Raw genomic sequence first — 14107 nt, 5'->3', positions numbered from 1 at the left:
CTAACTCTTTCTTTTGGCGGCCAGTATCATGACCTGAATCCTGCCAGAGTAATCAGATTGGTGCCGTATTTATATATGTGACAGGAAAGACGTTTTATCTGAAAGGTTTTTTATTAAAACACATTTCCAAAAAATAACTGATATAGTCACAATAATAAAGATCTCCTCTAGTTGATCATTTGCTATATGTAAACAATTCTTTATGCAAAATGGAAGAGCAAAACTTGTCCAATAATGACTACAATGTTTTTATTCTGATGTAATTTTTGATGTGTTTTGTTAATTTTGAACAATGTTTACATTATATCTAATTGGATAGAGTTTATAGAAATATGAAGATCATTCTCTAGTATTCATTTTTGCCAGCTCTTTACAGTACAGCTGGCCAGAAGTTTATTATTCCACCTCTTTTACTAGTTAAGTAAAGAATTGATTACATAATGCTTGGTCCTATAATTCAGTGTGTTGAAAATATGATACTTGTGCATTACAAATTAAATTGATAAAAACATTTTTTAAACATTTTTATTGTAAGGAGAAATATTTTCTCCCAATTTCTATTTAGACTGGTAATAGCCATCAGTCTACATCTCTTTACTTTGTGCAGGAAGACACTGGTGGAAAAATTTCCAGAAGCAACTAGTATTTCCTATAAAAAGAGAAATTCTGCATCATGATCTTATTTGTGTGTATCTCTAAGATTCCCAAAGATATTTGCAAATAAGCATCACATATCTCTGTTGAGTGTGATTCACTCACCATTTACATGATTATTGCCAACTAGTATTAAGCACTGTGCCTTGTATTAGGTATATAATGATATATCCAACTTCCTTATCTTCAGGAAGCTGCCCCATGATCTGAATTCCTGGGGACACAGATTTGTAAATAACTAACTGTAATGCAACATGATCATTCTGATCTGAACAACGTATTTAGGGCAAAAGAAGTGACTTAATTCTAGTTGGAAAACTGAAAAAGATTAAGTCTGAGCTGAGTCATGAAAATTGAGCGGGAATTTACCAAGCAGAGAGAGGAAAGTGAGGGTAGTCTAGGTATCTGTTCTTGTAATAAAAACCATCTACCCTTCTTTATCATGCAGACTGGAAACTTCAGTCATTTCTTCAACAAATACTTAATGGGTTCTTACTGTGAATAAGACACTCAGAAACAAGATATTCTGTGTTGTGTTGCAGTCTGATTGCCTGGAAACTGGAGAACATTTTTCTTTACCCATTATATATGTACCATATTTTAAGAGCCATTAATATGGGCATAAGGGCTACAAAAATCATTTTATTTATTTATTTTAAAGATTTTATTTATTTATTTGACAGCAAGAGAGGGAACACAAGCTGGGGGAGTGAAAGAGGGAGAAGCAGGCTTCCCACTGAGCAGGGAGCCCCACATGGGGCTCGATCCCAAGACCCTGGGATCATAACCTGAGCTGAAGGCAGACGCTTAATGACTTAGCAACCCAGGTGCCCCCAAACTCTTTTTTTTTAGAAAATTACATTTATTCATTTATTCAGTCAGTCATTCAGCCAAAAATATATATTGAGTACCTGTCATTTACCTGGACAGAGGATTCAGGAGTCATTCTATCCAAACAAAATTTTGTGACGAGCAGAGGAGTCAGGATTGATCTTGGTGATGACCACTGTCAGAAAGAAAGGAGAGAAAGAAGGAAAAGAGGCTTGTGAACCAGGCAGGCTGATTAAAGAGGTTTGGGGAAGAACAGATCAAAGAGAGGTTGGTACCAGCAGTCAACACAGAGAGGCTGATGAGCTGAGTTGCTCAGTGGTCACTGCTGACCTGGTGGCTGTGTCCACAGGCATGTGCAGAAGCAGCTGGAGGGGAAGGAAGACTGTGGGGCACCAGTAGATTCGATAGGAGAAACATCAGAGGCAGAAGTGGGGTCACAAGAAAATGGTCTTCAAAGTGGCAGAGATGAATTTGTGTTCAAAGGCAGATGGGGGGGGGCGGTGCTTGGGTGGCTCAGTTGGTTGAGCATCCAACTCTTGGTTTTGGCTCAGGTCATGATCTCAGGGTTGTGAGATGGAGACCCAGGCTCAATGTGGAGTCAACTTGAGACTCTCTCCCTCCCCCTCTCCCTCTGCCCCTACTCCTACTACTCCCTACTCTCTCTCTGTCTTGCATGCACAATCTCTCTCAAATAAATAAATAAATAAATCTTTAAAAAAAAACAAAAACAAAGGCTGAATGGATGAATGGATGTGACTTGGTTTTTTGTGTCAAATTTCTTGGAATTTTTATCATTTCAAGAAAATTCCCTGCTTAGTTTCATTTTCTTTATATATTTTCAGGTTAACACAGTATAAGAAAAAATTCATTTGCGTTTGTTCACTGAATATATCACATATTTATTAACTTTTTCCTCATTGTTATACTGCATTTATATTCTTAGGATACAAATGGATATTTTGCATGATAAACAGGCCATATTTTTAATGATTACATATAACTAATACAATAATTTTGATTCTTATCACACTGAATAGTTTTCATTGTAGCTCACTAATAATTTTATTTATATGCATAGAATATAAAGTCATTATTACATTTTTTGCTATATTAATTATAAGCAGTGTAAATAGTGGAATATAAAAGAGAATGCCTGAAAATGAAAACTCTTATTTTTGAACATGTATTTCATAGTACGAGAACAAAATGTATTCAGCTGTTCATTTTATAAAGAGAGAAAATGCATTTAAAAATAGAATTGTGCCATTCAGAGACTGTAATTCATGCAGTTATAAGAGAAATATAAATGCTCCCTATTAGTGGGTAGAGAAAAACGTCTCATTTCAATAAAACATTTGGTGATTAAATATCTCTACATAGAACTTTTCCTTTCTTTTTTCTTTTTTAGAAAGAAAGACAATTGGATATAGTCAGAAATATAACTTACGCTTTTAACATGATTCAGTGAGAACCAGGAAACTATAGTGCTTGAACCTAGGTAATAAATGGAAAAGTTCTTTCTGTGAGAAATCTGAGGACACCAATCCTCCGCTGACCATGAACATTAGCATCATCACCTGTTTCCTTTCTTCTGAGCAAAGATAGACCTGAATTCAAGGCTTGACAAAGCCCAGTATATTAGGTATTTTAGTGATTTTTATAAAAAAATAAAAGACCCTCCATGAATTGAAAATGGGCTTTGACTTATTTTTCCAGTAGTGGTGATGGATTTGCACTGATCAGTCTGTAATCTTGCACTTAACGATCCTCTGAGTTCAGCGCCACATTCTGAGAGAAGCTGAACTAGATTTGTCAGGCAAGAAACAGGACCTGGCCAGCTAACTCACAGGAGAGTCGGTCTGCAACCTTAGTTGTGCTCCCACAGCTGGCCCCTGAGCTAAGGAGATTACTGCGGCCAGAATGGGCTTAGGTAAGCCGTGGTAACGTGCTCACCCACAGTGAAGTTGGGAGGTTGGTACAGTTTATCTGGGGCACCTCCTCTTCCTCGTTTAGGCCCTGCGTCACTGTCTCATCTTTTATGTTGATAGTGACCTCTTTTCCTTCTCTTACCCCATACCATCTCTTTGACTCTTGGCAAAAATTCCTTTCTAGAAAGAAGCTGGTATGTATATGAAAGCCCAAGCATTAAGTCTCCTGAGGTTTTTGAGTAAGTTTCTCTCCAAAGGGTTGTTTTTCTCCAATAATTGGTAATTGCCAATCATATCCAAAATAAAGAATTTAGGTATTTAGAAATTATTCGTACAGATTTCACCACAGTGAGTAGCAAAGGTATGGCAGAGAGAGAGAGAGAAGCATTTTTTTTGCACTTATTAATTTTTTATCTTCTAGCGGAAACCACCACTGGTGATAGATGATCTTTTTGAAGACATGAAAGACGGTGTTAAGCTGCTTGCTCTTCTGGAGGTCCTGTCTGGGCAGAAACTGGTAAGGACTTTTTCTGTGACCAGACTTGTCAAATTGTTCCCCTTTGGAATTTGGGGGTTGTGGAGTTGGGAGTGTAAAAGGTGCTGTCCCTATAAGATAAAGTTCTCTTTTTGTAGTTGGTAATACACTGGAAACACTGGCCTATCAGTCACTTCTGGGAGCAGAGAATACATTCCCTTTCTCTGTCCTCACACCTTTAGTGGATCTGAAACATTATATATAGTAGTAGCTACCTTGGAAGGCAGAGTGAAAAACTTCATCAGTAATCTGTCATGTTTAACTACTGCCTCTGTGTGGTGTCCAGGAAGATGACTTGCAGATTAACACACCTCAGTTTATAGTGTTTGCTTTCCATTTGGAAAGGATGGTTGGTCCGTAACCGTGCATTACTTATGTAGTTGTCTGTTGAAAATTAAGTTGGAAATCAGCGTGACATTCTTCATGCACTTGTGGATGTCCTCCATGCACTTGTGGACATCCTCCATCGTCAGTCATTTGTCACAGGGACAGCTTGTTTTTAGGTGCAGTGCAACCAGCAGAGTGAAAAAAAAAACACATTGACAGTGAACTACAGAATGTATTTTTCTACGTTACTCAATAATAAAGTATAGACAGTCCCCAACTTACAGTGGTTCGACTTCATGACTTTTTGACTTCATGATGATGTGAAAGCAATATACATTTAGTAAAAACCATACTTGAAATTTTGAATTTGAATCTTTTCCTGGGCTAACGACACACAGGATGGTCCTCTCGTGAGGCTGGGCAGTGATAGCCACAGCTCCTAATGAGCCACGTGATCACGAGGGTAAAGAACTGATACACTTACAACCATTCTGTACCCACACAGACATTCCGTTTTTCACGTTAAGTACAGTATTGAATAAATTACATGAAATATTAAGCACTCCATTATAAGATAGGCTTTGTATGAGATGAGTTTGCCCAACTGTAGGCTAATGTAAGTGGTCTGAGCACATTTAAGGTGAGCTAGGTGAAGCTGTGACGTTCGGTAGGGTTGGGTGTATTAAATGCATTTTTGATTTGCAGTATTTCTGACTTAAAATGAGTTTATCAGGATATAACCCCAATGTAAGTTGAGGAAGATCTACATTTTGTTTTTCTGGGTTATGTTTTGTTATTTCAGAGGAGTAGAGAAGTAAGTAGTTTGCGAGGATAAACTACTTATAAATGCTGTTTGCCATAATTACAAAGAGGTACTCAGCAAATAATCTTCAAAATGTATAACATGTTAGACACAGAGTCCAAAATTGGGAGTACTCATTTTTTCTTTATTTACTGCTTCTTGACAAAAGCTACACAATCATTATTGCTTGGGTAATTTTTTTAAGTGTTTTTGCCTAAACATAAATTTCCAGTAATTTTGTGCAGAGTCCTCAAAATGGCTTTTGTAAAAGAGTTTGCTTGTTGGAAAATTACAAACTGATAATGATTTTGTGTAGATCATTTATCTTAATAGGATTCATATTGTAGTGGATGCTCTCAGCACCCCTGTGCCATCTCAGCTCGCCTCCCTCTTCAGCGAGTGAGAGTTCAGAGAGTGTGGGACATTGCCCATAGACTGTAGCAGCATCTAGCCTCAAATCCTATTAACATGTCTGCAGGATTCCATCCTCATGGCTTTTATCAAAGCACAAGTTGCTCAAGGTAGCCCTGAAGTGTGGAAGGGTTAGTGGTCCCTAAGGACCCTCAACCAATGGAGATGGGAGTACATGAATAAATGCTCCAGTCTGCCATTTGTAGGAGGGACAATTCTGTGACATAATTTACACATATCTATAGAGTGTGTGGGTCCCCAGCAGGATTGAGGCCTAGTTGCTCACAGCAGAAACCCTCAATAATGCTTTTCCTTCTTCCCTGTCTCATTCTCCATGCATCTCCTCGCTCTTACTACCTGGAGTCACCTCCCCAATAAACTGCATGCACCCAAGACCTTGTCTCGGGTTCTGCTTTGGGGGAAATCAAACAAAACACGTATGAAAAGCTAATTTGGAATATACAGGTGTATGCATGAGCTAAATAAACTGGATTAGCATTCAGATGTGGGAGTCATTGACTTGAGCCTTGGTTTCCAGATATAATTGGCCATCTTTATATATCCTCCTGAATTAAGCTATTTAATAGAAGCTTAAAAGAACCTTTGTTATAATTCAGTTGGGTATTAAAGACGTATATCATTCTGTATCAGTATAATTTTACCAGTGTACTTGACTAACAGAGTACAGAAATCTTGATAGGCATTTAATTGCCAAGCTAGATGATTCTAGAAAAAGTAAATATTTTGACATAAGAGTCCTACTTCTGTTTAAGTGCCCACTCATTCAGCCATAGAATTATAAGACCTTGAAGCTAGAAGAAATTTCAAAATGAATCTCAGCATTCTTACTTAGTGGATAAAAAAACTGAGACATACAAGGACAATTTCCAATTTAACCTTTCTTATTTATTTATATTGAGCCCTTTGAGATTCTGAATTACATAAAATGAAATTACTCTGAAATTATAAATAAACCTTGGAAATGATTGTTTAAATTTTGTGCATGTCATTATGATCCAGGACCACATTAACATGAAAAGCATCATTTGAAGGAATGAGTATCTAGGCATTGTTCTTGAATATTCTTCAAGTATATTTTTAATCCATTTAAATTCATTTTATAATTACCTTTTTAATGTGTGCATTTTTGTTTATTCCTATTCCTTCCTGTTTATAGCCATGTGAACAAGGACGCCGTATGAAGCGAATCCATGCTGTAGCTAATATTGGCACAGCACTCAAGTTCCTTGAAGGAAGGAAGGTAAGAGAGAGACAAAACAAAACACCTTTTTTTTTTTTACATTTTTTTATTATGCTATGTTAATAACAAAACACCTTTTTAAACAAGAAGGTGTGAGCATACTGATGTTTTTCAAGTTGACTGTGCAGTAAAAACACTGCATGTAAATTATACAGCGAGAGAGTCAATATTATTGTAAAATAATTCTAGATTTACAGGAAAGTGGCAAAAAAATGGCAGAGAGATTTCCTGTCTATACTTAGGGCACCTTCCTCTAATGTGAAGAACTTACATACATAGTACCTGTATATATATGTATACATATATATATATATATATGGCACAATTATTAAAGAAGGACTTCTAAATTGGTGTGATACAATGCATTAAAGCATAGACACTTGTCTCATTTCATCCATTTTTCCACTAATGTCTTACTTCTCCCCAGGATCCAATCCAGTAACACACCTTGCATTTAATTGTGGCTCCTTGGTCTCTTCCACTCTATGACCTTGTCTTCCTTGTCCTTCGTGACCTTGATAATAGCTGCTGGTCAGTTATTTTGCAGAATGTCTCTCAATTTGGGTTTGTTTGATGTTTCCTCAAGATTAGATTGAGGTTATACATTTGTGGCAAGAATTCCAAGGAAGTGATGTTGCATTCTTCTCAGGGCACCTGAGAAGATACAGGATTGATGAGTCTTATTGCTGGTGATGTTAACCTCAATCACTTGGCAAGGCTTTCTGCTGTGGTTTTCTTTTTTTTTTTTTTATGGTAAAGTTACTATTTTTTTCCTTTATAACTGAGAAATAACTTAGGGGAGATAGATAACTGAGATTATGCTAATACTCTACTTTTTGCAAATTTTGCTTACTGATTTTAGCATTGATTGCCTTCTTCAGTAATTATTTCTGTGATGTCTGCCTAATGGTAATTTTGTGTTTCAGTCCTTTCACATGATTAATTGAAAGTGTTCTGTAAGTAAAGGTTGTCCTTTCTCCCTCCCACCATTTATTTATTTATTCAATTATTTATTTTGGCATGAACTTATTTTATTCTATAATTATAATCCAATAATAATAATAATAATACTCAAATTGTTCCAGCTTTGGCCATTGAGAGTTCCTTTAGGCTGGCTCCTGTACTCTTTTAATATGGCCCCATCCTTTTTCAGGCATTTCCTCATTTTCCAGAACTACATATTTTCCCTGCCCCAGTTCTGGAATCAACCACTTCCCTAAGCAGGCTTTGGTCCTTTTATTAGTGAGCAATGTTTGGGTGCTGGGTGTGCTCATTGCTAATGAAGTTTCATTGCCCCTAGGCCCTCTTAACAGATCTAGAAGATATGAGTGTTTACTAACCCAGGTATATGCATATATGTTGTCTCTCTCCACCCCCTGCCTCCTTTCTCTGTGTGTGTGTGTGTGTGTGTGTGTGTGTAAACCATTAGTTTAAACTGATACTTCTGATTCCAGTCCAATACCACAAGGTTTGTTAATAGCCTCCCATGCTTGTTTCTATTTTCTCTGACAGTGAGAAACCTGGCTTTCATCTACAATGTATTCACCTATTTTTTTAATCTTAGTATAGACGTAAAATTGTTTAAGAATTGCTCACCAGACCCCTGTGAGAAACAGATTTACTCACTGGAGAACAGTGTGTATGTATAAGTCTTTTGGTCTTTAGTATTACAGCATTCAGTTAAAAGACTATTTTCCAAATTTACTTAGGTTACTTTTATTCTTTTTCTCTCCCTTCAGTTTTATGATAGTCTTTTGTAATAGAGTTTGGTAATCAAGGTATATTCAGTTTTGAGTAATACCCCCTCACACACACATACATCCTAGTTGACTATGATTCTTATTCTTATTCTTATTATTTTTATTTTGGGGAATGAGACATTATTATGATTCCAAGAGTAAAAGTTATGCTTAGAGAAGGCACCCCCTCATTATCCTTACTATTCCATTCTCATCTTTCTTCCTTCCATTCCCTATCTCATCTTAGGGAACCAGCTTCTAATTTATTCTTACAACATTTCTTTTGCATAAATGAGCAGATGTATTTTCATACACCCTCTTTTTTTTTATATATGAAGGTAACATCCTATAATACATTTCTGCACTTTGCTTTTCTCATTTAACAATATATCATGGAAATCTTTCAGATCGGTTCATGGAGATCTTCCTCATTCATTTTTACAGCTGCATTCATTATGTGATGTGCCAGAGTTTATTCAATCACTTATGAATGAGGCATTTAGGTTGTTTCTAGTATTTATCAAACACAATGATGCAATTAATGGCTGTCCACTATACTTTCACACTATTAGAAGGGTATTTTTGGGGTAAATTTCTGAGATTATCTAAAAAGTAAGTGTATATGTGGTTTTGTTAGGTATTGCCATGTTTCCTTCCAAACCAGTTGCACCAACTGGTTTAGATTTAGCCTTTTCCCAACTTGTGGGAATTTAGGTGTCTGTGTTTGGCAGTACCAAAACCAGCCCTATAAATGGATCTCTAGATATTACTTGAAAATAGAATGATTCAACTATTTCCTTCAAAATCTATATCACTAAATTCATTTATTTACTACCCAAATGCATATTTGAATACTTTCCATATGACAGGAACTCTAGAAAACACAAAAATACTTGATTCTGTTCACTGAATAATTTATATTTTGATCAGTTGGTAGTACGATGAAACAATATAAAGTCCAGTCATTTGTGCAGACTCTGTGCCAAAGAGAGATTCTGGACATTAAGATGGTGTAGAAAAACAATATTAGCTTCTTACAGAATATTGGACATTGTTTCCAGATCACTAATATCACTATTAATGGAGTGTTTCTCTTCTTCCAGCTTCCTCCGTGAGTTTTTCATAGAAAGCTAAAAAAGCCATGTTGAACAAGATATTTATATCTTTCCAAGTCATTGAGTCTCCCATTTTACCTATATAATTATAGTGTCCTACTTTGTTCTGAGCTGTCCTTCATTGGCTAGAATATAAAAACAAAATTCCTCTTGTTAATGTCTTGGGAAAAATTTAAGGACTTAACCTATAAAGGCATTGTTTGCAAAGAGGACCAAAGAGTTTTCTTTGCACAGAAGACTTGTTTTACACAAGATCATTTTCACAGAACAAACCTAAGTAATAAAATTTGACTGTGGGGAGGAATGAGTTTGTTTTAAGGCTCTTTAGTGCCCACCTTACTATTTATTTTATTTTATTTTTATAATTTAAGAACTTATATCTCAAACATATTTTCAGGAATTTGTTTTGACCTTTGGACCTAATTTGCCCTCCATGTAGATTTTTTTCTTTAGATAATAGAAAATCAGTTTAGTCCTTGGATTCTAGCTTGATTTAAGGAATAATAAGGGCACTCCTCAAATTTTACTGGAGAAAACCCTACCATTGTGTTTGTTTTCCACTTGTTTACAGGGAAACTGAAAAAAGCATACATTAGTATTCTGATAGGAACCACGTAAATGTGATTCTAATGAGTAGATCTCTTCCATTTCCACCGTTTCTTTCTCCAGTGAGGTATCAGGTAGGTCATTCTAAACAGTAATGCAAGGAGCCAACCACTGACCACCTTTCCTAAAACTTCCCTTAGTGTAGACAAGCGACATAAATTTAGGTTCCTATAAAGTCAGATAGGTGATCTTAAAGATGAAGTGAGTTAGAGGCTAATTATGGAAACGGGAGAACTGAGCAAGTTTTGTGCCGTCTGGAAGATGGAAACGAACATTCAGTTCCAGTTATAGTTGCCTCAGTGAAATGCAAGCACAGGGATCCCAGATTTTCCAGTTAAATAAGAGAAGTCAGCAATCTGGATTTTTATTAAAATCTAATTATTTATTTAAGTTATTTATTAAATAATGCAGGTAGTTGGCTACCTGTATCACTGGTTAGAATGACTCACTCGACACTTCATTGTAGAAAGCAACTAGCATAAATTGGCAATGCATCCATTCGTTAGGTTTTCAATTTATCAAGAAAAGCTAGGAATCTGGAGTTTTAATTGAATTTTTTTCAAAATTTATTCCCAAATAATTGGAATATTTTTTGGAAATACCTGTGGGCCTTGTATTAGTTTGCTGTGGTCCGTATAGCCCTACCACAGACTGGATGGCTTAAATAACAGAAATTTCTTTTTTCACAGTTGTGGAGGCTGGAGGTTTAAGATCAAGGTACCAGCAGAGTTGGTTTCTTTGTCTCTTCCTGCTTGCAGGCAGACACTTACTCACTGTGTCCTCAGGTGGCCTTTCCTCTGTGTGGGTGTGGAGAGAGAGAAAGAGCTCTGGTGTCTCCTTCTCTTCTCATAAGGACCTCAGTCCTATTGGATTAGGGCCCACTCTTATTACCTCACTTAACTTTAATGACCTGCTTAAAAGCCCTGTCTCTGAATACGGTCACACTGGGGTTAGGGCCTCAACATGTGAATTTGGAGGAAACACAGATCAGTCCATATGGGCTTCTGGCTTGCAAAATCAAACTTCCCCAGATTACCTGGGCCACATACAATTGTCTGGTACAGGATTCTCAAACATTGGCATGCATCAGAATCAACAAAACCTAGAGATTTTGTTAAGGCAGATTCTTGAGCTGCACCCCCAAGGTCAGCAGGTCAAAGGTGAGGTCAATCAATGTGATCCCATTCTCCTTCTGGTTTCTGGGAATTCTTCATTCTCTTTGAATGTCTCTATTGTCCATCTCACACTCCTAGGCTATTAAGAATTTAATAGGATAAGTTCATAAGCCCAGTAAGAGTAGGCTCCATAAGCCCATTATGGAACACACAGTTTTTAAGAGAAAAAATAATTATGAAAAGCATTTTTTCTTCAGAAGTTGAGCAAAATATCTTTAGGTTCTATCATAAATTCAGTATGTTAACTTCATAGTGCATTTGGAGCTGGATTGAGGTAGAAAATTCAACTTATAATTTTTAAAAAGAATGATATATAAGGAAAGATAAATAATCTGCCCTTCATGGAATGCATTAATCTTCTGGTTATTAGCATGTATTATATATCTGTGCCCTATGGATACTAAAATGGATGTGGAGAAAATTCTGGAGAAGCTGTAAACCAGAGTAATCAAAATGATTATGGACATTGCAGTAGGTTCTGTCATAAAAGGTTAAAAAATGTGATCTTTTATTTTCCACAAACATGTATTATTTGTCTCATGCTGTGCTAGGTTTAAAAGAAATAGAAGCTTGTAATCTATGGAAGTTGTCAATATTTTTTTTCCTGTCTCTAAACCTGATGAATGAATTTCACCAGTGAGACAAAATCCCATAGGTATATCTCAAATTATTTACAGTGATTTTTGTGCTTTTACTCTACTAGTAAATTTAAACTAATTACTCCAGAGTAAAGTATTTGTGGAATGATTTTGCATCTGATAATTTTTTAAAAGTAAACCATTTACAAACTTCTGAACTTTATTATTAATAACACATCTTATTAAATCTTGTCTGAGAATTATTGAGCTATAAATCTAAGGAGTACTTTATTTTTTTTTTTCTAATTTGTTTAGGGATTATTGAAAGGATGGTGAGCAGTTGTTAATTGTTCTGAGAATGGCTGAGATAGACTTACCATACATCCGTTTTGCTGGGACTTAGGAAATAACATTTTTAATAGTTGGGAAGGCATTAAAATAAATAATTAGAGACAACTACAGACAAGTTAACATCTATCCTGAATGCTTAAAAGTCAGGAACTAAACCCTAATGGCCTCTTCTACTTTATTATTTCTTGGCTTTCCTTTGTCTTTACAATGTATTCCCCAAATCTTGCTCTAAATTTACTACCTACATTTTTATTCTCTTTGAACAAATAACTCTGATTTTTAAAAATTATTTATGTATGTATATCATCTTCTCCCTTTGTTTTTCATGTCAGTCCATGTACAGAGGATCACCGGTTAGTACAAATTTTAGAATTTTTAACTCCTGACTTTTATAGGTAAAAAGAGAACATAAGTTTCATGCTATTTGGTAACAAACTTAAGAGTGAGTGCATTTTCTTAAACTACTCATCACAGTTTCTTTTAAGCTCCATTCAACTTCTGAATGTAAAAAAAATAACCTTTTTTTTTTCTGTGTGGTGTTTTGTTGGTAATTCCTTGCATGATGTCATATTTTTTCAACTTTAAACAATTTTTGGAAATTCATTCTATAGTTGTTTTTATTGGGTGCCCCTAATGAATGCTCCTGAAATTTCCACTGAAACCATGTGCTTGTTTGTTTTGATGGCTCACCCGACTTACTCTTGTGTATCACTACATAGGCATGACCAAATTGTCCAACTGATGTCTAATAAAGTGCTAATTATTGCATAATTCGGTGGTCTATAATCTTCTAGTACATCACTACTACAGTTTTTCTTTTTAAACAGATTAAATTAGTCAACATTAACTCCACTGATATAGCTGATGGCCGACCTTCAATAGTTCTTGGATTGGTGTGGACCATTATTCTGTATTTCCAGGTATTGTACTATAGCTCCCTTTTCAGTTGATATAATGTCATGGATGGAGGTAGTGATAGAAATTTTAATAGTACTCTCATTTGCCCTACCTTTGGGGTTGATTCTCAAGTGAGCAGAAATTTGATTTTCCCATGTGTATTGTTTTTTGTTAGCAGAAAAATTTCCCCTTCTTCCCTGCGAAGATGTTATGTATGGTACTCCTCCAAAGAACTGTGACAGAGGTGCTCCATCTGAAAAGTGAGCAGGGCACATCGGACATGAGATATTGGTGTAGAAAGAGTTCAGGAAATTTTTTTTGTTCTCTGGAAGGGACCAGCTTTATGTTTCCATTAGACATTAAGGGAAGAAATGAACTTGCCATTCCATCTAGAATAATTGTTCTAGCCATTAGGTTTTTTTTTTTTTATTTTTTGAAGATTTTATTTATTTACTTGAGAGAGAGAGGACAGGCAGGGATGAGGGGCAGAGGGAGAGGGAGAAGCAGACTCCCCACTGAGCGGGGAGCCAGACATGGGGCTTGATCCCAGGAACCCGAGATCATGACCTGAGCCCAAGGCAGACACTTAGGGGTTTTTTTAAGTCTTTATTTTTTAGAGCAGTTTTAAGTTCACAGCCAAACTGAACAAAAAGTACAGAGATTTCCCATATACCCTGTATCCACACACCATGTGTAGCTTCTCCCATAACCAACATCCTCCACTGAAGTGATACACTTCATGAACCTATATTGACCCATCATTATCAAAGTCTGTAGTTTACATTAGGGTTCCCTTTTGGTGTTGTACGCTCTATGAGTTTGGATAACCATTAGGTTTTATTTTATTCATTCATTCATGTGTTTAACAAGTGTTTATTACTGTGTACGAGGTAGTTT

At 36.1% G+C, this 14107-nt stretch overlaps 1 protein-coding gene across 1 annotated transcript in view; it reads left to right on the top strand.

Annotated features, from left to right (window-relative positions):
• The window catches only part of SYNE1 (spectrin repeat containing nuclear envelope protein 1), a 444246-nt gene that overhangs the window by 102599 nt on the left and 327540 nt on the right, over nucleotides 1–14107 (top strand). Inside the window, exons 4-6 of the mRNA XM_045865766.2 lie at nucleotides 3835–3930; nucleotides 6666–6749; nucleotides 13141–13233. Of these exons, the coding sequence (XP_045721722.2) occupies nucleotides 3835–3930; nucleotides 6666–6749; nucleotides 13141–13233 (273 nt within the window). The remainder of the gene's footprint in view (nucleotides 1–3834; nucleotides 3931–6665; nucleotides 6750–13140; nucleotides 13234–14107) is intronic.

Source organism: Mirounga angustirostris, unplaced genomic scaffold (genome assembly GCF_029215605.1).
Source record: "Mirounga angustirostris isolate CCGP_5_RB_7025 unplaced genomic scaffold, mMirAng1.0.hap1 SCAF_8, whole genome shotgun sequence".
Taxonomy (NCBI): domain Eukaryota; kingdom Metazoa; phylum Chordata; class Mammalia; order Carnivora; family Phocidae; genus Mirounga; species Mirounga angustirostris.
The sequence above is the reverse complement of the archived record's forward strand: the minus strand, read 5'-3'. Positions and strand labels throughout refer to the sequence as shown.